General features: G+C 61.8%; 1 protein-coding gene across 1 annotated transcript; it reads right to left on the bottom strand.

Annotated features, from left to right (window-relative positions):
- Window positions 1-3,811: 3,811 nt before the first annotated feature.
- LOC129401865 (basic proline-rich protein-like) lies at window positions 3,812-20,951 on the bottom strand (the record flags this gene model as incomplete). The annotated part of the gene is made up of 7 exons (XM_055124779.1): window positions 3,812-3,958; window positions 4,067-4,208; window positions 4,251-4,306; window positions 19,290-19,510; window positions 19,595-20,263; window positions 20,450-20,738; window positions 20,799-20,951. Coding segments are annotated over 7 exons (1,677 nt in total), but the record flags the coding sequence as incomplete, so codon positions are not given.
- Between the last annotated feature and the right edge of the window lie 31 nt (window positions 20,952-20,982).

Consider the following 20,982-nt stretch of genomic DNA (forward strand, 5'->3'; position numbering starts at 1 on the left):
GCCGCGTCACACGGCAGGGCCCGGCTCTGTCACAGAGAACGGGGGCTGCCCTGTGGCTGGGCGCAGGACAAAGGGACCCTCGTCCCCTCGGGCGGAATGCCAGCGGGTCCAGCGTTTTGGGGAGACAATCTGGAAAACTCAAGAAACTGGAGATTGAGCTTCCTGTCACCGGCAGCCCCACCTCCTTGGCGCCTACCCCCGGGCTCCAGCACAGGACAGTCACCCGCACCCTCTGCCACTGCAGCGCGGCTCACAGCAGCCCGAGTCTGGGAGCCACAGCCGAGCTGGCGCCCCGCTAAGGAAGCCACACTCAGGGGGCCCCACCCAGCTGGGAGGAGGAGAACCTCCGTCCTGAGAGCACCCCACAGGGAAGAGTCGTCGGGGAAGGGACAGACACACCCAGCCAGGCAGCCCTGAGAGCTGGTCTTCAGGGACCCCCGGCGGGTGGGGAGCAGGGACGGGGGCAGAGAAAGGGGGGCCGACACCGGGCGGTGCTGGAACGTCTCAGGCGCAAACCCCACCGTTAACAGAATTGTAAACCTCGGTGCCCAAAACGAGACCAATGAGTAAGGCAAAGCGCTGTCCTGCCCTCTGGGGTGGTTGGCGATTTCCCAGAGCACCACTGTAAAGCGAGACGTTTTCTTTCCACCTTTGCTCAGTGTCTGTAAGTGTGCACAATGACTGCTAACTGAAAGGTCATTGATTGTGTCCTTTTCACTTTCTGCTCCACCCCCGCGTCCAGGTGGCAGGATGTGGGGTGTGGGGTGAGGCGTGGATCACGCCCCGGGCCGCACAGACCACCTAGCGGCTGGCCTCGGGTGCTGGCCGCAGCCCTGCCCGTCCAGGGGCTGACGGTCACTGTCAGGCTGGGAGGAACCCTCTGGACGAAGACGCAGTTTTTGCCAGCTCCATCCAAGGGAACGAGAGCAGCCGGTCCTGTGCGGGTCGGGAGAAAGGGACCCTCGGCCCCCACTGGCAGGACGCGACTGGCCCGGCCGTCTGGGGAACAAGGACATTCCTCAGAAGACCAGCTTTGGCTCCCCGATGGCCCAGCAGTTCCATCCCTGGAAACACAGCCCGGGCCTGGCTCCCGCCTTCCGGGGGTCGATTCCCCACTCTGCCCTGCGGTTCCTGCGCGCTCAGCTGGGCCCTCGGTCACTCTACACCACGCTGCGTCTCTGGGCCCAACACTGCACTGCCGGGACACAGCCTCGAGGCAGACATGGGCGGCCAGAATCGGCCCTGCCTCCTCCAGGAAGTCCACTCCATCCCGACCCTGAGCATCTCACTTGGCCCTGCCCGAGGCAGCGCCTGGACGCCCAGGGCAGGACTCGGGCCAGAGGGAGCCGGCACGCAGAATTCCTGGAATTTCTAACTGGCCGGAACCCGCCAGGCCCGTCCTCACACGAACGCCCTTCCCCGGGGACCCTCGCCGGGCAGCTGCCTGACACCTGTGCCCGCTCGGACCCCCTGGACCCCTCCTCGGGACAGGGGGAGGCTGAGGCCCCTGACCCTCTGACCTTGGAGGACTGGCTTGCTGCCCTGGGGAGACCGGGCAGGGCTGAGGGCAGCTGAGGGCGTCAGGGTAACAAACGCCCGACGCCAAGCACCAAGACACTTCGGAGAAGCTGGATTCGCCCCTGGTTCTGTTGGATCCTGCTCTTTAAAACGCAAGCTTACTTTCCTGTTCTGAATCCCTAATTCCTTTGGGGCAGAGGGAGTCCTTCAAACACAAGTCTAGCTCTCTTAGTTAAATTTATCCTAAAATGTTTTTTAAGAGTTTAGTGTTCAAAATATTAGAAGTTGATAGGGCAGTTAGACTCTTGCAATGCTCGTTTCTATGTTCATTTATAAAGTGAGAAATGTGCAATGCTATAATGTTTATTTCTACGTAGTTTTCTTCAAGCCTCTAAAATGATAAAAAAAAAAAAGAAATGGGAAAGAAAAACAAAAAGAAATATAATAATAATCTAGCAAATTCATGCCTGCAGTCAACATTTTTGTTTGAATCATAGCCAGCTTAAGACGAGGAAGCATTGGGGACCCTGAGGAAGGGCTGCCTCTCATTTCTTTGGTGATATGCTAGGTATTGGAGTCTGTCCAGGCATATTACAAAATGCAATTTTAATCTTGGAGGAATTTTATCTGTGAACTCCTCGTGAACTCATTTTGGAAAAACTCATACTTTCTGCACTCTGACGGAGATATTTAAATGTCATTTTTCAAACCAACGGCTCTAGAATTATGATTTATTTACAAGTGTCAGAGACTTTTTAAGCACAGGTAAAATCAGATAAAATGGCTGCGGCCCGTCCCCAGGAGGACGCGGCTTGGAAGCCTTTCTCCAGAGAGGGCCGGGCTGCTCCCCTGGGCGCCCCCCAGCTCCCCTGGGAAAGCTGCTTTGTGGGACTCAGTTGCTTATCAGAGCCAAGAGCCCAGAGTTGCTTCCCAGGAAATAGCAAGGCCTCCCGGAGCACCCCCCAGGCCTCCTGAGCCCCCATCCCTCCCTCGGGCCCCTGGGAGCTGGGCCTGAGAGCTGGTCCCACCCGCCCGTGCTCACGGCCTGCCCAGGGCAGTCCCTGTGGCTGCAGGGAGCCTGGTGATGGGGGCTGGGGTCCCCCTGCTCCGGGCGGGGCTGGTGCCCCCAGCCCTGAGCCCCTGTCAGCCCCAGCAGGGCCTTCGGGCTGGGGCCGGTCACAATGCTGGAGTCCCCTCGGAAGGCAGAGCTCCCTCCAAGCCAGGAGCCTCCTGTCCAGTCTCTGAGAGCCCCGCGGGGCCCGCGGGACGGGGGTGGCCAGTTGCCCCCCCCCCCCCAAATGGTGGGCGGGAGCTGGAGCCACTTGCCCTGTGTCTGGCCTCGAGGGTTCAGCGGACGTTCCCGGTGTGGCCCCTGCCAGAAAGGCCACACGCCCAGTGTCCCCAGCTCTGGACACACACGTGCACCCTGACCCCAGCACCTCCCAGAGGGGACCCGGCCCCGCACAGCAGCCCAAACGGGCGCGACCCACTGCTTCCCTCCGACCCTCCCCTCTGACCCCCCTCTGGCCACTCCCCTCCTTCCCCCCCGCCCCCGCTCCGGCCTCTCCCCTCCTCCCAACCTCCCCCCTCTGGCCTCTCCCCTCTGCCTCCCCCCTCCGGCCTCTCCCCTCCTCCCAACCTCCCCCCTCTGGCCTCTCCCCTCTGGCCTCTCCCCTCTGGCCTCTCCCCTCCTCCCAACCTCCCCCCTCTGGCCTCTCCCCTCTGGCCTCTCCCCTCCTCCCAACCTCCCCTCTCTGGCCTCTCCCCTCTGGCCTCTCCCCTCCTCCCAACCTCCCCTCTCTGGCCTCTCCCCTCTGGCCTCTCCCACCTGGCCTCATCGGTGGGGAGCACTGCAATGGGTGTGTCTTAGAGCAGTGTGAGAGTCGGTCGCCTCCAGCCAGGCAGACGTCAGCAGCCTCTTCCTCGTCCTTCCTGATTTCTCCCCCTGCCTGGGTCACCGTGGTGCTGCGTCTCAGGTCTCGGACAGGAACTGACCAGGCCACTCCGGGGTCGGGCTCACCCTCCTGTGCCCAGGGCGCCCGGGGCCTCTAGGGCGGTGCGGGACACAGAGCTCACACCTGCAGGAGGCCCCTGGGGCCCGGCTGCCCCACCCCCCACCCCGCCGGCCCGCAGAGCCCGCGGAGGGATCAGGGGTCTGAGCCACCGGCCCCTGCCGAGGGGATTCCCCGCAGAACCGTCCCTCCCCGGGAATCTGTTTCCCCGCTGCCTTCGCTGGGGCGGGGTCCCCAGAGCAGGGGGCGTCCAGGTTCTCCGCTCGCTCGCTGTGGAGAGCTCAGCCCGCCTCCAGCGGAGGGGCCGAGTCCACGCGCGCACGGCGGGACGTGCGGGGAGTCTGCTCGCAGGCAGCACACAGCCAGAACCCAGCCGCCCGCAGCCTCTCACTGGACAGTCCCGGCCCAGCGCAGGCCGTGGTCTCTGGCTGTGGGGGCGGGGGGCACCCTGGGCGGGGCAGGAGGGAGCAGGGACCCGCTCGCCCCCAGGGCAGAGCACAGGAGGCCCGAGCCCAGCCCCACTGCTGCGAGCTCACATCCGGACAGGGCGACGGAGCGGCGTGCAGTGTGGGGGTCCCCTCGCAGGGAGAAGGCGTGGCGGGCAGAGGCCGGTCCGAGAACTGGGCGGCAAAGGCCCGGGCCCCAGGGCCAGCTGCAGCGTCCCCGGCGGGCCTGGAGCTGAGGCCACACAGGCTGCCCGGCAGGGTGGGCACGGCTCACGGCTCCCCCAGGAAGGGCAGGCGCTCGCCAAGCGAGGACGTGCCCCAGAGCCGGGCCTGCGAGGCAGGGCGGGGGGCCCGGGGTCTGCAGCTCCCGGGAGCTGCCAGGGAGGCCCCCACCCCGAGAGGCCCCAGCCAGGGGTGGGCCCGCGGACAGGCCCGCCTGGCACCAGGTGGTGGACGGGCCCCCAGGGCCCTGCACGAGGCCCTCATGAGCCCTGCGGGGTGTGGTCCCCGTGACTCCCACTGTGGCCCAGGCCAGGCCGTGCGTGTCCGGGAGAGACGGGTTCCCAGCGCCGGGCTATCGGGGTCCAGCTCCCGCACCGCCTGCCTCTCTCGGGTGCCAACGGCTGCTCCCAGCCCGTCCTCCTGCAGGAGGAGCGAGGGGACTGGCCTCCCACCCGACCACTTGGCGCCAAGCTGGGAAGGACCAGCCGGCCATGACATGGTTTGGGGTCACCGCCGGGACCCGGACCCTCCCCCAAGCCTCTAGGCTCGGGGCTGCTCCTCAGCCCCCGGGTTCGAGACGAGAGCTGGCTGTGCGCTGGAAGGACGCAGAGAGATGGCCACAGGGCTCAGGCCCCCATGGCCACTGTCGAACCCTGTCACAGCAGGTGGACGCAGAGGCTCCCACCGGACGCCGCAGCGCCATGACCCTGGAGGAGGCGGGCGGGCTGCCCCTGGAGGGCCAAGTGCTGGGCAGGTGGACGGGCTGGACTCTGCTCTCCTGGCACGGCCGAGACACAGGCCCCTCCCCCCTGCGCCGGGGGTCATGACCTGGCCTGAGCAGCCAGACTGCCCGGCGAGGCCCTGCCCGGACAGGCCCCCGTCACCAGTGACCCTCCGCAGCCTCATGTCCCCAGCTCTGCTCCTCAGGGGGCTCCTGACTGAAAATGCCACGGAAAGGCCCCAGCAAGACTCGGGCCTGCAAGCAGCTTCCAGGCGGCGGTGGGAGCAGACGGTGCCCGGGGGCTCCGGAGGACCAGGGTGCGAGTGCAAACACAGCAGAGCACGCTGGCCCCAGAGTCTCGTGTCGCAGGGAACAGATTGTGGATATATTTATAGACGGGGTTTGCTTCTCAGTGCCGCTGTGTGTTATTTCCAAAATAGTTTCCCACAATCACAGAACAGACATGACGAACTCTGGGTGAGGCACCGGGTGGGTCATTCGATACCTGTGGACACACGCTCCAGAGGCCCGAGGGTCTGCAGGAGGGGGCAGAGCTGAGCCCGCACGACGGCTCCAGGGAACCAACGGGAACACTCACAACCGAGGCGGAAGGGACGGCAAGTCCCAGAGCTCCTCTAGGCTCTCGTCCACTGCCGGTGGGAGTGTCGTCGGGTTCAGCCCTGCGGAAAAGAGTATGGAGAGTCCTCAGTAAGCTTAATGTGAGCTGTCGCGTCACACAACAGCAACCCCACTTCTGGGTCTGTGCCCCAGGACCGAAAAGTACTTGTTCAGGAGGACGGATGCACGATGCCTTCACTGCAGCGGCTGGGGTACGGAGTGAGCCTGGATGCCCGGCAGCAGGCCATGGGTCACGGAGAAGTGGCGTATACACACGGTGGAATACTACACAGCTGCAAGGAAAGACGAAAACATGCGGTTTGCTGCAACGTGGGTGGAACTGGAAGATCTACTAAGTGAAGTGAGCCGGAAGCACAAGCACAGACGGTGTCACCTGTACGTGTATTTAGGGAATTGGGTGAGGAAATGCAATGGGGGGGTACCCAGACCATCCTTGGCCCCACGCACAGGGAGAAGGAAAGAAGCGGAGCGATGGGGAGGGCGCAGAGAACGAGAAGCGGCAGGGCCAGAGGCCGGGGCCTGGGGCTGACAGAGCTAAATACTCAGGGTCGGCAGCACTGAGGTCACAAGACCCAATTGTAATAACCAGAATTAAAAGGTGCCTGTCACGAGGCAGGCCGGGGCCGGGATGGGGGCAGAAGAGGGAACCTGGGCCCTGGGGTGGGGCGTTGGCGCTGGTGGCGGGACTGGTGGTGGGATGTTGCACGTCAAAAACCCAACTATGAAGGACGCTGCAGCTCGTGGTGCTTTAACAAGATTAAATTTGGAAAGAGAAGAAAAGAATCCTCAGGTCATGGGTTCTCAGAGTACTCAACAGTGACCAATGAGAGTATACACACACACACGCACACGTGTGCACACGCACACACATGCGCACACATGCATGCACATGTACACGCACACACGTGCATGCACATGTACGCAGTGCACACGTGTACACATGCACACGCGCATGCACGCGCATGTACACACACAGTACACGTGTGCACATGCACCCGCCTCTGGAGGAAGATCTGCCAGCCCGGAGAAACGTGCCGTGAGCAGACGACGGGCTGCGGGAGGGCTGGGAAGGAGGGGACCCGGCCGTGGGGAGGAAGAGCGCGTGGCACAGACGCTCCACAGACGGGCACACAGCCCTGGGCTAAGAGACAGGAAATATGAGCGTGGTGGGGACAGGTGGTGAGGGCACGGGAGAGGAACTTTACATCCCAGGGTGAGCGGGTCAGCCCGTCCAGCAGGGTTGGGTGAAGGGCACCCCGCGGTGAGGTGAAAGGGCAGGGCAGGAGGGACCGTGCAGGGCTCTCCCCTGCACGCAGCCATGAAAGCAGACCAGCACGGACCAGCGGAGAAGGTGACAGAAGTGTGAGTGTACACAAGCACGCATGTCCCAACTCAGGGGTCTGTGTACATGGTGTGCATGCACACACACACAGAGTCCCCTTCAGGGATCTGAGTACATGGTGAGTGCACACACACACACACACACACACACACGCCCTATCCTCAGGGATCTATGTTCACAGTATGAGTGCACACACACACACACACACACATGTCCCCCTCAGGGGTCTGAGTACATGGTGAGTACACACACACACACACACACGTCCCCCTCAGGGATCTGAGTACACGGTGAGTGCACACACACACACACACACACGCCCTATCCTCAGGGATCTATGTTCACAGTATGAGTGCATACACACACACACATGTCCCCCTCAGGGGTCTGAGTACATGGTGAGTACACACACACACACACACACACGTCCCCCTCAGGGATCTGAGTACACGGTGAGTGCACACACACACACACACACGCCCTATCCTCAGGGATCTATGTTCACAGTATGAGTGCACACACACACACACACACACGCCCTATCCTCAGGGATCTATGTTCACAGTATGAGTGCACACACACACACACACACATGTCCCCCTCAGGGGTCTGAGTACATGGTGAGTACACACACACACACACACACACACACGTCCCCCTCAGGGATCTGAGTACACGGTGAGTGCACACACACACACACACGCCCTATCCTCAGGGATCTATGTTCACAGTATGAGTGCACACACACACACACACACACGCCCTATCCTCAGGGATCTATGTTCACAGTATGAGTGCACACACACACATACACACACATGTCCCCCTCAGGGGTCTGAGTACATGGTGAGTACACACACACACACACACACACACACATGTCCCCGTCAGGGATCTGAGTACACGGTGAGTGCACACACACACACACGCCCTATCCTCAGGGATCTATGTTCACAGTATGAGTGCACACACACACACACACACACATGTCCCCCTCAGGGGTCTGAGTACATGGTGAGTACACACACACACACACACACATGTCCCCTTCAGGGATCTGAGTACACAGTGAGTACACACACACATGTCCCATCCTCAGGACCTGTGTTGGCAGATCTGAGGCTCACCTACACGTGTGTGTCCCACTCCGGGCTCTGTGTGTGTGTGTGCAAGCACATGGTCTTGTGTTTCTTCAATGTGTAGCATATGCTTCTTGCTGTGCATATGTTGCACTCATGCCACATGTAGGTAGCATAAACATATAGAGAAATCCTGGTCGCGCACACGGGCGGCCCCTCTCCCTGTAAGAACAAGGCACTACATACCATCTAATCCCAAATGAAGCTGAGGAATAAGCCAGAGCTGACCCTCCTCCCATCTGGCCTTGAGATGGGAGATGCCTCTGGGCTTCCTTCGCCGTGGACGCTAGATGTCCAGCCCCCGCTGGGCATGCCTCCTTCCTCCCCACCAGGAATTTTCTTATTTACCATAAAGGGCTTCCCATTTCATGATGTCTCAGGAAACGGAAACACTGAAAATAAAACTCTTATTTTCTAGTCAATGCGAAGATTCTAAGTCAGTTCTGACTCTGCAGCTTCACTGTGTTGGCAGGAGGCGTGTGTAGTGTGTATTTCAGACTGCGTGTGGGTGTGTTTGTAGACCCACCTGGAGAGAGTGAGAGTCACTGTCCATCACGCTGACCGCGAATGACCCAGCCACAAAGTCAAGCTGGAGAAGGAGAGAAAAGCTTCCCAGACACGAGGGCAGTCGGGCACTGAGTGCCCACGGGTCACAGCCGCTGGTCAGCCTCGCACACGCTCCCCGCTCTCCCTCCAGGTGCCCAGGATTGGTTTTCTTCATCCCAGCCGGTCCTCAGTCCCGCTTCTGAGAAGCTGGAGCTGGTTCCCTCTCAGAGCCTGAGCAGTTCCAGACCCCCCGGTCCACGGAGCAGCCCCAGGGAGGGGCGGGCAGGAGGGAGGCACAGCCCGAAGCTGCATCTCAGGAGCCGCTGCCAGCCCAGAGCCGTCGAACCTGAAGATGCTGCAGTGGGAAGATGATGCTCGGGCGTCAGTCGGGTCCCCAGACTCCCATCCCAGTGCTCTCATCACTGAGCATTGAACTGCCCACAGGGTCCTGAGCCTCGAGCCAACTCAACGCTTGGGCCAGCCCGTGTCCCACCTGGGAAGATGTGTAGCCCTGTGTCAGCCTCACTGAGGGACGCCCCCGCCCAGCTCCCATGCCCTGGGGTGTCGCTCGGGTGAGCCGCAGACGCTCCCCGGGAGAGGCGGGGGCTGGCACCTGAGGGTCTCCAAGAGAGGTCGAAGGGGCGTGCTGGCCGTTGGCAGGGGGAGAGGAGGTTGGACGTGAGGCTTTGGGGAACGGGCCGTCCGGGTCCCGGCCAGAGGACCAGGAGCTGGAAGGGGGTGTTTGCTCCCAGCGCTCAGGCAGGAGGTGGCGGGTGACACACTCGGGCTTTAGAGTCACAGAGGCCGAGACGGCACATTGGGGAGGGGTCTGCCTTCACGTGCCCCCCCTGGGTCTGACCCCTGGAGCCACGCGAGGTCTCCTGACACCCTCAGGTGAGCCCTGGGTGCAGGCCAGGAGGAAGCCCGGGACTACTGGGGAGACTTGGGGATTCACTGCCCAGGTCCACGGAATAACTCCCCGAGGCCCAGGGCAGCGAGTTGCTGCATCTCTTGGTGCCGAGTCTAAGGGCTGGAACCAGAGGCCGGGACCATGGGCCGAGTCACAGCCTCGGGAACAGGGTCCGCTGCTGGCAGAACCAACGGCCCGTCTACGAGGGTGACTGGCTCGCCTCTGTGCTGACCCTGACACGACCTTCCCGGGTCATGCCGGCAGCAGGGGAAGACACGAAGGAGGAAACGGTGTGTGCAACACTGGCCCTGGGCGCCAGGCTCCCCCGTGTCTGTCTGGCCGGGCGCCAGCCCCGAGTCCCGACTACTGTCCCGACACAGCCACGGGCCACTGACCAAGGCTGATTCCCTGCTTGGCGGTTTATCTGAGGAGACTTTCCAAATATTTTACAGCATAAACCTAAAGTTGTTTATTTGTTTTTCTACAACTCTTGTACACGGAACACATCTCACGGTGTAAAAATAGACGTGTTTCTACTTTCGAGCATGAAAACTCGCTGCTCACAGGGCCCGTTGCGGCATCCCAGAGAGCCTCCCCGGCAGCTGGGCTCTGCCTCAGAGAGCAGAACTGCACACGCTCTCCGATCTGAGCACTAAATTAAGGACTTGACTTCCAAATTGGTGTCGCATAAAATCTGCAAAATGTCAGACAACCTCTCTGTGAGCGCGTTCAGCCTCGAGACCTTCTGAATATTCAGGAATATCGGAAAACAGGAGGAACATGGGATCAGCCACTTGAACAAGACAATATGTACTCGGGTAACTGCAGATGAAATGTTAATAGCACAAATTGGGAATCTTGCTTCATTTGACCCACATGACATCATATCAGCCACTGCCGTGCCTTGGACCGATACTAAATCTCCTGCCAAGCTCAGGTGAAAGTACGCAAGCTCTCCAAACTCCCAGGATTCGGCAGGACAGCCTGAGAGGCAGCAGGACCTGCTGGCAGCAGCGCAGACACGCCTGAGAACTGCACGGGGGATGGATGGAGCAGAAGTCAAGGCATGCGGCCGCAAATGCAGTTCCTCACCGGTCCTGACCACCCAGCGTGTCTGCCCCCTCTCCCGGTCTGGCAGAGGTATCAGCAGAGACCCCCAGGGGCCTGAGGGGGACGACTCTGCCATCTAAGGGGTCACTTCTACCTTCCTCCGCCTTGGCGTGTGCTGTCTCTCTCGGCTTCGGGTAGATGATGCAGTTCACACAGCTGCCAGCACTCACCCCAGAGAGGAGAGAGTGACCCTCCCACCCCCTCAGCCCCACCACAGCCCAGTCACCCGGACACCCCAGATACCTCAAGACACACTCCAGATACCCCCAGAAGCTTCAGAGACCCCCAGACGTGTCCAAGACGCTCTGAGACCCACCTCCCAGACCCCACGGCTGCGTGACGTGCTCCTGCCCACACCCGCCCTGGGAGGCTCTGTTTCACCCTGTGCAGGTGGGTTTAGCGGCTTCTGTATCCACTTCTCTGGGAGCTGGTGGAGCCTCGTCCTCCGGGTCATGCCCGCAGTGCTCAAGGGGACCAAGAAGCCACATGCACAGCACCTGTCTGACCGCTGATCTCTCCAGCCTGCAAGGCCCTTTAAGTAGGGGAGAGACACACCAGGAAGAAGAGTCCTGGACACTTGCACGACCCCAACCCATTTGAAAAGGTCGTCACCTTGCATGTGGGTTGCAGAATCCCCACACGGAATCAGTGCTTCTTATTCTTGTTGACTCCTGCTCCAGCCCCCCCAAACCCAGCCCCGTCTGTCTGCGGGGCTATTGCGACCTGTCTGGGTCATTCCTACAAATGTGTTAAACTAGAGTCTTGGGTGCTGGGGCCATCGTACAGCAGGGAGAGTGCTTGCCTTGCGCGTGAGCGACCCAGGTCTGTCCCCGGCACCCCAGAGGGTCCCCCTGGAGTGATCCCTGAGCCAGGCAGGAGCCATCACTGAGCACCGCCCAGCACTCCTGGCCCCAAAACAAAAAATAAAATAAAACAAAACCTTGCAGGCCAGGGAGAACACTCAGCAGGGAGCACTTGCCTTGTAGGCCGCTGGCCCAGGTCGAATCCCAGCACCGCACATGGTCCCCTGAGCACTGCTGAGAGTGACCCTCGGGGACAGTCGGGAGTGGGCCCTGAGTATCACCGGACATGGGCATAGACACCGAACCTTGCAGAGGGAATTGCGCTGACAAGTAGCCTTCCATTTCCTCGGTCCTCCTGGGGTGGTCGTCTGCCCGCAGAATCGGATGTTTGTGCCGTGAACCGGGTTTTCTGGGTGTGGATCCTTTCCTGTCAGGGTCGAAGCCCCTGGTGCAGGCAGCCGCTGGCTGGGATTCCTCCGGAAACCCCGGCCCTCCGCGGTGCGCACAGTGCGTGAGGTGGGCTTCGGTCTCCCCCAGTGCACCGGTGAGTCTGGGTGACCTGGAATCGTCTGGAACATCACACAGGCAAGTGTCCTGTGGCCAGCGTTCTTCCCTGTCTGTAAGCTGGAAAGAGATCACCTAGAGCTGCCCTGAGCCTGAGAGAATGTCACCCTGCACCGCACACAAACGCAGGGCGCGTTTCTGCCAGGAAAGTCCCACGTGCTTCTGCTGGCCAGCTCCTTCCTTCGGGCCGGCGCTGTCGACACTGTCGAGCTGGGCTCTGTGCTGCCGGGCCTTCCCGGCTCTCCCTGCACCGGCTGCATTGGGTGATTACCTCAGAGAAGCTCCAGGCTGCACTGTCGCTTTCACACACAGACGCTCTCTTCTGCCCGTGAGCACTGGCGTCACTGACGGCGTGTGAGCCACAGAACAGGGAAAGAACACGTGTGCTCAGTCTGAGGGCAGAAAACCACATGTGTGCGGGTATGAGGCTAAGTACCCCCAAACACGGGCTCTGCAGCCGCTTGAGTGCTGAGTCTGGGGCTAAGTTCCCCCAACCTGGGGTTCTGCAGCTGCCTGAGTGCTGAGTCTGAGACTAAGTACCCCCAACCTCAGGCTCTGCAGCTGCCTGAGTGCTGAGTCTGAAGCTAAGTACTCCCAACCTCAGGCTCTGCAGCCACCTGAGTGCTGAGTCTGAGGCTAAGTACCCCGCACCTCAGGTTCTGCAGCCGCCTGAGTGCTGGGTTTGAGGCTAAGTACCCCCAACTTCAGGCTCTGCAGCGCCTGTGTGCGGGTCTGGACTAAGCACGTCTGAGCTGCAGGCGGACTGAGGCGGGTCCCGGCCATTCCGCGCTGGCCGTGGCTCAGGCCCGCCCCCGTGGGGCTGACTCCGGCGCGGGCGGCCCGTCCCCTTCCGTCTCCGTCTCCTGGGGGCGCCACCGCCTGGCCCTCGGCAAGGTCTGTCTTCAAGCTGGGAAGACGTTCGGAGTTCCAGGAAAGAAGGACCCCTGCGTTTACGCCCAGGCTCCAGGGCCGTGCCCGTGGGTCTCGGCACATGCCTGCCTGAGCCCTGAGCCTGAGCCGCCGTCCACGGGGCCTTCGTGACGCCCGTGGGTTTAACGGGTCGGCACAGACGCTCGGCCCCGTCTCACACAGACTGTCTGTGGACCTAAGGCGCGAGCGGGGCTGCCTCATGAGTGCGCCTGGCCCCACTCCCTTCTAGAAACCTCCATCACAGAGGAGGAGAGAGCACTGTCTCCTGAGCCAAACTATGCCTGAGCAGAGATGGGTCGGGCCGAACAGCACCCAGCACCCTCTCACCCTCTACACACTCCTCCTCTCAGAGCCCCACAGCCCCACCCGAACCCGAGCCTCCTCCCGGCAAGACCCACGAAGGTCACCTGGGGCTGCCTGCTGTGCGTTAGCGTGTGTGTGTGTTAGTGTGTGTGTGCGTGTGTGTGCGTGTGTGTGTGCATGTGCGTGTGTGTGCATGGGCCTGTGTGTTAGCGTGTGTGTTAGCATGTGTGTGCGTATGTGTGCATGTGTGTGTGCATGGGCCTGTGTGTGTTAGCATGTGTGTGCGTGTGTGCGTATGTGTGCATGTGTGTGTGCATGGGCCTGTGTGTGTTAGCGTGTGTGTGCGTGTGTGTGTGCATATGTGTGTGCATGTGCGTGTGTGTGTGCATGGGCCTGTGTGTGTTAGCGTGTGTGTGTTAGTGTGTGTGTGCGTGTGTGTGTGTTAGCATGTGTGTGCATGTGCGTGTGTGTGCATGGGCCTGTGTGTGTTAGCATGTGTGTGTGTTAGTGGGGGGCCGGGGCATGCCAGGCAAGCACATTCCCCGTGCTCTCTCTCTCCCCGAACCCTGCTATGGCTCTTTGCGAATGTATTTTGAGGCTTTGTGCCCTTGTGAAGATCTCAGTCGTGAGTTACTTGCGATCTCTTAGTTACCATCAGTAAAATGCAAATTATGCGGGAATGCCTATAGAATCAGTTATTTGCTCAGCAGAGACAAAAATAACGTGTCTGGAACAACACTGTGACAATTGTGTACGTCTTCATTTTGCAGGTGCCCACACACAGCTGGTCTCTTGAGCACCAGGCCCCGCAGCAGCAAGTGCTTTCGCCACCATTAATATTTTGCCAACTTGGACACATGAAAGCCCAAACTCGGCACTCTCCTGTCACGCGGAGAGCACACTTCCACGGTGTGTGTGTACAGACACACCACCGCAGTCTGTGAGCTTGGACTGAAGCCACACCTGGAGCGTCACCGGGAGGGAACGAGCTTCTCTGCGTCCTCTAACGATTCACGCGCGAGCACAGCCCAATCCCAGCAGAGCCGAGAACAAGGACTGCTGCCGCGCGGGGCTCAGCCTTACCTGCCTTGAAAACTACTCACCACCAGGCAGAGAGAGTTCGGGGTCAAGGTGCTGGCCAAGCACACAGCCAGCCCAGGTTCCATCGCAGCACCACTGTGGCCGCTGAGCCCTGCCAGGAGGGACTCTGAGCACAGAGCTGGGAGTCAGTCCTGAACACTGATCTGGGAGTCAGCCCTGAGCACAGAGCTGGGAGTCAGTCCTGAGCACAGAGCTGGGAGTCAGCCCTGAGCACAGAGCCAGGAGTCAGCCCTGAGCACCGAGCTGGGAGTCAGCCCTGAGCACTGAGCCAGGAGTCAGCCCTGAGCACAGAGCCGGGAGTCAGCCTAAGCACTGAGCCAGGAGCGATCCTGAGCACTCAGGGTCTGAGTCAACTACACCTGCCCCATCAGACTTCCCTTGAAAGTGAGACCTCGTTCCTTCCTCTCCACAGCTCTGATTTTCCGGACAGAATATTTCCACGTGAGACGTGAACAAACACTGCATGAACCTTTCCGTGAGAAACAAACGGGGTGGAGGTTAATCCGCACCCTGTGGCTGTAAGTCTTCACATCTCAAAAGGGCGTTTTAGGGGCTGGGTTAGGCCGCGGCTCTCGTTAGTGTGTGAACGACACAAGCCTGTGGAGAGTTTGAGACAGAGGAAAAGCGCTTCCCCCGAGAGAGGCCGAGGAGCGGTCGGCGCTGGGACTGGGTTCGGGTCGGGACGGCTCTAGGGCTGGCGGCCCAGTGTGGGGGCTGCCGTGGGTGTCTAAGTCCAAAGCTGGCATTGTTGGGAGACAGACGCAAGGCCCGGGCCTCTGTGGGCGCCAGGGGCTGCACGCACCAACACGCATGTGGAGACCGCGGAGGCGGGAAGGTCGGCGATGGCCTCACGGACGGGCCGGCGTCACTCCCCCCGGCCCGGGCGCCACGTGGGCATCTGGGCACCGGGGAGGGCCTGCGGGGCGGTGGCCAGGGCTGGGGCAGCCTCTTAGTGACCAGTGCTGCCCGGCAAACACCCGCCCGGCCCCCCGGGGGCTCTTCCCTGTGGGGGCTTCGAGCCGCCTGCCTTGACCCGGGCGCGGGTGCAGTGGCAGAGTCCCGACAGACACGGCCTGTCCAGGAGTGGCCGGGCACTGGCCACTGCTCCTGGTCAGCACAGCCCCTCCTGGGCGGTCTCCGTGGGAAAATGGGTACCCGGGTACTCGGCTGTTGGGGAGCGTCTCCCCTGCTGGGCGGGAAACGCAGCCCAGGCTCGAGGGTCGCGTGAGGGCCGGCCCCCTGCTCTCGGAGGGATCTACCACCTGCAGGACACTCTCCTCGGGGGGGAGCTAAGGACCCTCGTTCAATCCTGGGGCCTCAGGACCCTGCCGCCTGCCGCTCCCACGTGCAGTAAATACCATCAAAACTGACACCCTCGGGGGCCCGGGGACCCTCTGCCCTGTCTGGCCCAGCTCTGAAGCTGCCCCCTTCTGCCGGGCTCGCAAAGCTTCTCACCATGCAGGCGGGGCCAGTGCTGGACTGAGAGACTCGGCCGGGAGCAGCCCGTGGGGCAGAGAAGCTTCCCGACCTCCTCCCCGCCGGCCCCTGCTCACTTCAGACTCACCACTGTTTTGTTTGATTGACGGGTTTCAAACACCACGCCCAGCAGGGCTCAGGGCTGACTCCCACCTCTGTGCTCAGGGTCACTCCTGGCTCTGTGCTCAAGGGCTGACTCCTGGCTCAGTGCTCAGGGCTGACTCCCAACTCTGTGCTCAGGGTCACTCCTGGCTCTGTGCTCAGGGATGACTCCTGGCTCAGTGCTCAGGGCTGACACCTAGCTCAGTGCACAGGCTCACTCGTGGCTCTGTTCTCGGGGTCACTTGGGTCTTGGGACTCAGATGAGGTAGAACCCAGGTCAGCTGCGTGCAGGCCAGTGCCTGATCCCCATCCTGCCTCCCCAGCTGAGGAGCGGGCTCCAACCTAACAGACTGAACCCCGGGACCCTGGGCCCGAGCTGAGGCTCCCTCGGACCCGTCCCCCTTCGCACACAGGGCCCAGGGCGCAGATAAAGTGATGGGGTGTCTACCCTGGCCCGCGTCACCTCGGCCGGCAGTGGCCCCAGAACCTCGTCCTCACGCAGCCGCACGGACCCCCACAGCCCTCAGCTGCTCCTGGCGGCTGTTTCCCGTGTGCCCGTCTGAGCCGGGCACATCCAGGCCAGACCCGGCTGCCCGCTGGCCACCCCGACTGCCCAGCCGAGTCCCCTCTGGCCACCGAAGCAAACACGAGCGGAAAGACCCACCTCTCCCCTCCCCTCCCCTGGGAGGGACGGGGCGGCGAGGGGGCACGGGCAGGGCAGCCGTCCTACCCTCACCCTGCAGGTTCCTCAGAGACTGGCTCGGTCCTCTGGTCACTCCCGCATGTGCCGCCCATGCCCTCGCTCTCCCGGGTTCTGAGCAGCCCCAGAGACTGCCCAGGGTCCCAGCCAGCAGCCGGGGGCTCCTGGGACAGCCCAGCCCCGGGAAGAGCACGGCCCCACTCCAGGGTGCGAGCGGCTCTCAGACCCGGTGGCTCGGCCTGCGTGGGGGATAGCTCTGCTCCCGTCAGCCAGCGGGCTCCCGCGTGTCCGAGAGGTCAGCTCCCGCTCCCCGCGGGGCCTGGCCCCAGGCCAAGGGAGCTGTGTGGCTCGGAGTGGCCAAGGCGTCTCTGATCAAGCCTGAACGGGGCTGATGGCGAGCGCCAGCCCAGCCCTCAGTGACTTGGGGTGACAGATGCTCGATGAGTCACGGGCCAGGAAAGACGTTAAAAACATTAGTATCCAAATACAACACTGACTCTCGATACATAGAATAAATGGCCTCATCTGAACATAAATAAATCAGGCAGCTCATTAATTTGAAGCCAGGCCCCTTCCCGGCCTCTCAGCAGTCAGACATGTCTAGAGAGATGGACGGGGGCGGCCGTGCCCCGAGAGAGACCCACGTCCCGGCCAGCGCCGCGTGCCACGGCTCCTGCAAGGGCTTTCCTGGGCCGTGTCCCCAATGCCCGTCCACTCTGGGGCTTCCTGGTGGTGCCGGTGCTGGCAGGGGCCAGAGCCGGCCAGGGCCCCTCAGCAGGGCCTCAGACGGGCGACCGTCCAGACAGTCCGAGGCTGTCCGGGGTCACGGTGGGCGGTGCGGGCCAAAGCCCAGCGGCCGCAGGAGAGGAGGCCAGCCCGGGCTGCAGGGCCGGCCCCTGTCAGAGGCAGCAGGACCCTGCTAGGGCAGCGAGCGGCCGGGGGCGGCCCTGAGCTCTCCTCACAGGCCGCTCGGTCCCCATGGATTTGTCCAGCGTGAGTTCTTGGGACGGAGCCAGCAGCGGCCAGCCCCTGTGGCCCCGCGGACCCTGGGAGGGCCTCTGCGTGGCGGGCAGTCGGCAGAGGGTCGGCATCGAGTCACGCAGACCCAAGAGCCCGCCTCTCCGACGCCACATCTGCACTTTCTCTGCATCTGCCCCTGGAGCCAGCGGGAAGGAGAGAGGAAACAGGCGACACAGCAGCAGACCGACAAGTGACACCCCAGGGCCGCCCGCAGTGACATGGCCCACCACGGCCTCTCCCCAGACTGGGTGCCCTCCTGCCTCCATATGCAACCTCCCGACGCCTGCCCCAGGCCCAAGGGGCCAGCAGAAAGGTGGATGGATCCCGATAAGGAGAAGAAGGAACAGGAGGAGGAGGAGGAGGAGGAGGAGGAAGATGACAATGAAGAAGACGAGAAGACGAAGAAGACGAAGACAACTACGACGAAGAAGAAAGAAAAAGGAAGGAGGAGAGGGAGAAGAAGGTGAAGGGGGGAAAGAAAATAGAAGAGGAGGACCAGGAGGAGGAGGAGGAGAAGCAGGAGGAGAAGCAGGAGAAGCAGGAGGAGGAGGAAGAGCAGAAGGAGCAAAAAGAGTAAGAGGAGCAGGAGGAGGAGGAGCAGCAGGAGGAGGAGCAGCAGGAGGAGAAGCAGGAGGGGGAGGAGCAGGAGGAGGAGCAGGAGGAGGACCAGAAGGAGGGGCAGAAGGAGGAACAGGAGGAGGAGCAGGAGGAGGAACAGGAGGAGGAGGAGTTGGAGGAGGAGAAACAGGAGGTAAAGGAGCAGGAGGAGGAGCAGGAGGAGGAGGAGCAGGAGGAGGAGGAGCATCAGGAGGAGCAGGAGGAGGAGGATCAGGAGGAGGAGGAGGAGGACCAGGAGGACCAGGAGGAGGAGGACCAGGAGGAGGAACAGGAATAGGAGCAGGAGGAGGAACAGGAGGAGGAACAGGAAGAGAAACAGGAGGAGGAGGAGGAACAGGAGGAGGAGGAGGAACAGGAGGAGGAGGAGCAGCAGAAAGAGGAACACGAAGAGGAACAGGAGGAGGAGGAGGAGTTGGAGGAGGAGCAGGAGGAGAAACAGGAGGAGGAGGAGAAGCAGGAGGAGGAGCAGGAGGAGGAGGACCAGGAGGAGAACCAGGAGGAGGAGGAGGACAAGGAGGAGGACCAGGAGGAGGAGGACCAGGAGGAGAAACAGGAATAGGAACAGGAGGAGGAACAGGAGGAACAGGAAGAGGAACAGGAGGTGGAGGAGCAGGAGGAGGAGGAGCAGAAGGAGCAGCAGGAGGAGGAGCAGGAGAAGGACTAGGAGGAGGACCAGGAGGAGGAGCAGAAGGAGGAATAGGAGGAGGAGCAGGAGGAGGAGGAGTTGGAGGAGGAGGAACAGGAGGTAAAGGAGCAGGAGGAGGAGCAGGAGGAGGACCAGGAGGAGGAACAGGAGGAGGAGCAGGAGAAGGAGCTGGAGGAGAAGCTGGAGAAGGAGCAGGAAGAGGAGGAGGAAGAGCAGGAGGAGGAAGAGGAGGAGCAGGTGCAGAAGGAGCAGGAGGAGGAGCAGGAGGAGGCATAGGAGGAGAAGGAGCGGGAGGACGAACAGAAGGAGGAACAGGAGGAGGACCTGGAGGAGGAGGACCAGAAGGACGAGGACCAGGAGGAGGAGGCGCAGGAGGAGGAGGAGGAGGAGCAGGAGGAGGAAAAGGAAGAGGAGCAGGAGGAAGAGGAGCAGGAGGAGGAGCAGGAGAAGGAGGAGCAGCAAGAAGAGGAGCAGGAGGAGGAACTGGCGGAGGAGGACCAGGAGGCGGAACAGGAAGAGGAGGACCAGGAGGAGGAGGACCCGGAGGAGGAGGAGCAGGAGGACGACCAGGAGGAGGAGGCGCAGGAGGAGGAGGAGGAGGAGCAGGAGGAGGAAAAGGAAGAGGAGCAGGAGGAGGAGGAGCAGGAGGAGGAGCAGGAGAAGGAGGAGCAGCAAGAAGAGGAGCAGGAGGAGGAACAGGAGGAGGACCAGGAGGCGGAACAAGAAGAGGAGGACCAGGAGGAGGAGGACCCGGAGGAGGAGGAGCAGGAGGACGACCAGGAGGAGGAGGCTCAGGAGGAGGAGGAGCAGCAGGAGGAGGAGCAGGAGGAGCAGGAGGAGGAGGAGGAGGAGGAGGAGGAGGAACAGGAGGAGGAGGATCAGCAGAAGGAGGAACACGAAGAGGAACAGGAGGAGGAGGAGGAGTTGGAGGAGGAGCAGGAGGAGAAACAGGAGGAGGAGGAGAAGCAGGAGGAGGAGCAGGAGGAGGAGGACCAGGAGGAGAACCAGGAGGAGGAGGAGGACCAGGAGGAGAAACAGGAATAGGAGCAGGAGGAGGAACAGGAGGAACAGGAAGAGGAACAGGAGGAGGAGGAGCAGGAGGAGGAGGAGCAGAAGGGGCAGCAGGAGGAGAAGCAGGAGAAGGACTAGGAGGAGGACCAGGAGGAGGAGCAGAAGGAGGAACAGCAGGAGGAGCAGGAGGAGGAGGAGTTGGAGGAGGAGGAACAGGAGGTAAAGGAGCCGGAGGAGGAGCAGGAGGAGGAGCAGGAGCAGAAGGGACAGCAGGAGGAGGAGCAGGAGGAGGAGCAGGAGGAGGACCTGGAGGAGGAGGACCAGGAGGAGGAGGACCAGGAGGAGGAGCAGGAAGAGGAGCAGGAGAAGGAGCTGGAGGAGAAGCTGGAGAAGGAGCAGGAAGAGGAGGAGGAAGAGCAGGAGGAGGAAGAGGAGGAGCAGGTGCAGAAGGAGCAGGAGGAGGAGCAGGAGGAGGCATAGGAGGAGAAGGAGCGGGAGGAGGAACAGAAAGAGGAACAGGAGGAGGACCTGGAGGAGGAGGACCAGGAGGAGGAGCAGAAGGACGAGGACCAGGAGGAGGAGGCGCAGGAGGAGGAGGAGGAGGAGCAGGAGGAGGAAAAGGAAGAGGAGCAGGAGGAGGAGGAGCAGGAGGAGTAGCAGGAGAAGGAGGAGCAGCAAGAAGAGGAGCAGGAGGAGGAACTGGAGGAGGAGGACCAGGAGGAGGACCAGGAGGCGGAACAGGAAGAGGAGGACCAGGAGGAGGAGGACCAGGAGGAGGAGGAGCAGGAGGACGACCAGGAGGAGGAAAAGGAAGAGGACCTGTAGGAGGAGGACCAGGAGGAGGACCAGGAGGAGGAGGCTCAGGAGGAGGAGAAGCAGGAGGAGGAGGAGCAGCAGAAGGAGGAACACGAAGAGGAACAGGAGGAGGAGGAGGAGTTGGAGGAGGAGCAGGAGGAGAAACAGGAGGAGGAGGAGAAGCAGGAGGAGGACCAGGAGGAGGAGGACCAGGAGGAGAACCAGGAGGAGGAGGAGGACTGGGAGGAGGACCAGGAGGAGGAGGACCAGGAGGAGAAACAGGAATAGGAACAGGAGGAGGAACAGGA

The sequence above is a fragment of the Sorex araneus genome, chromosome 2 (genome assembly GCF_027595985.1).
Source record: "Sorex araneus isolate mSorAra2 chromosome 2, mSorAra2.pri, whole genome shotgun sequence".
Lineage (NCBI taxonomy): Eukaryota > Metazoa > Chordata > Mammalia > Eulipotyphla > Soricidae > Sorex > Sorex araneus.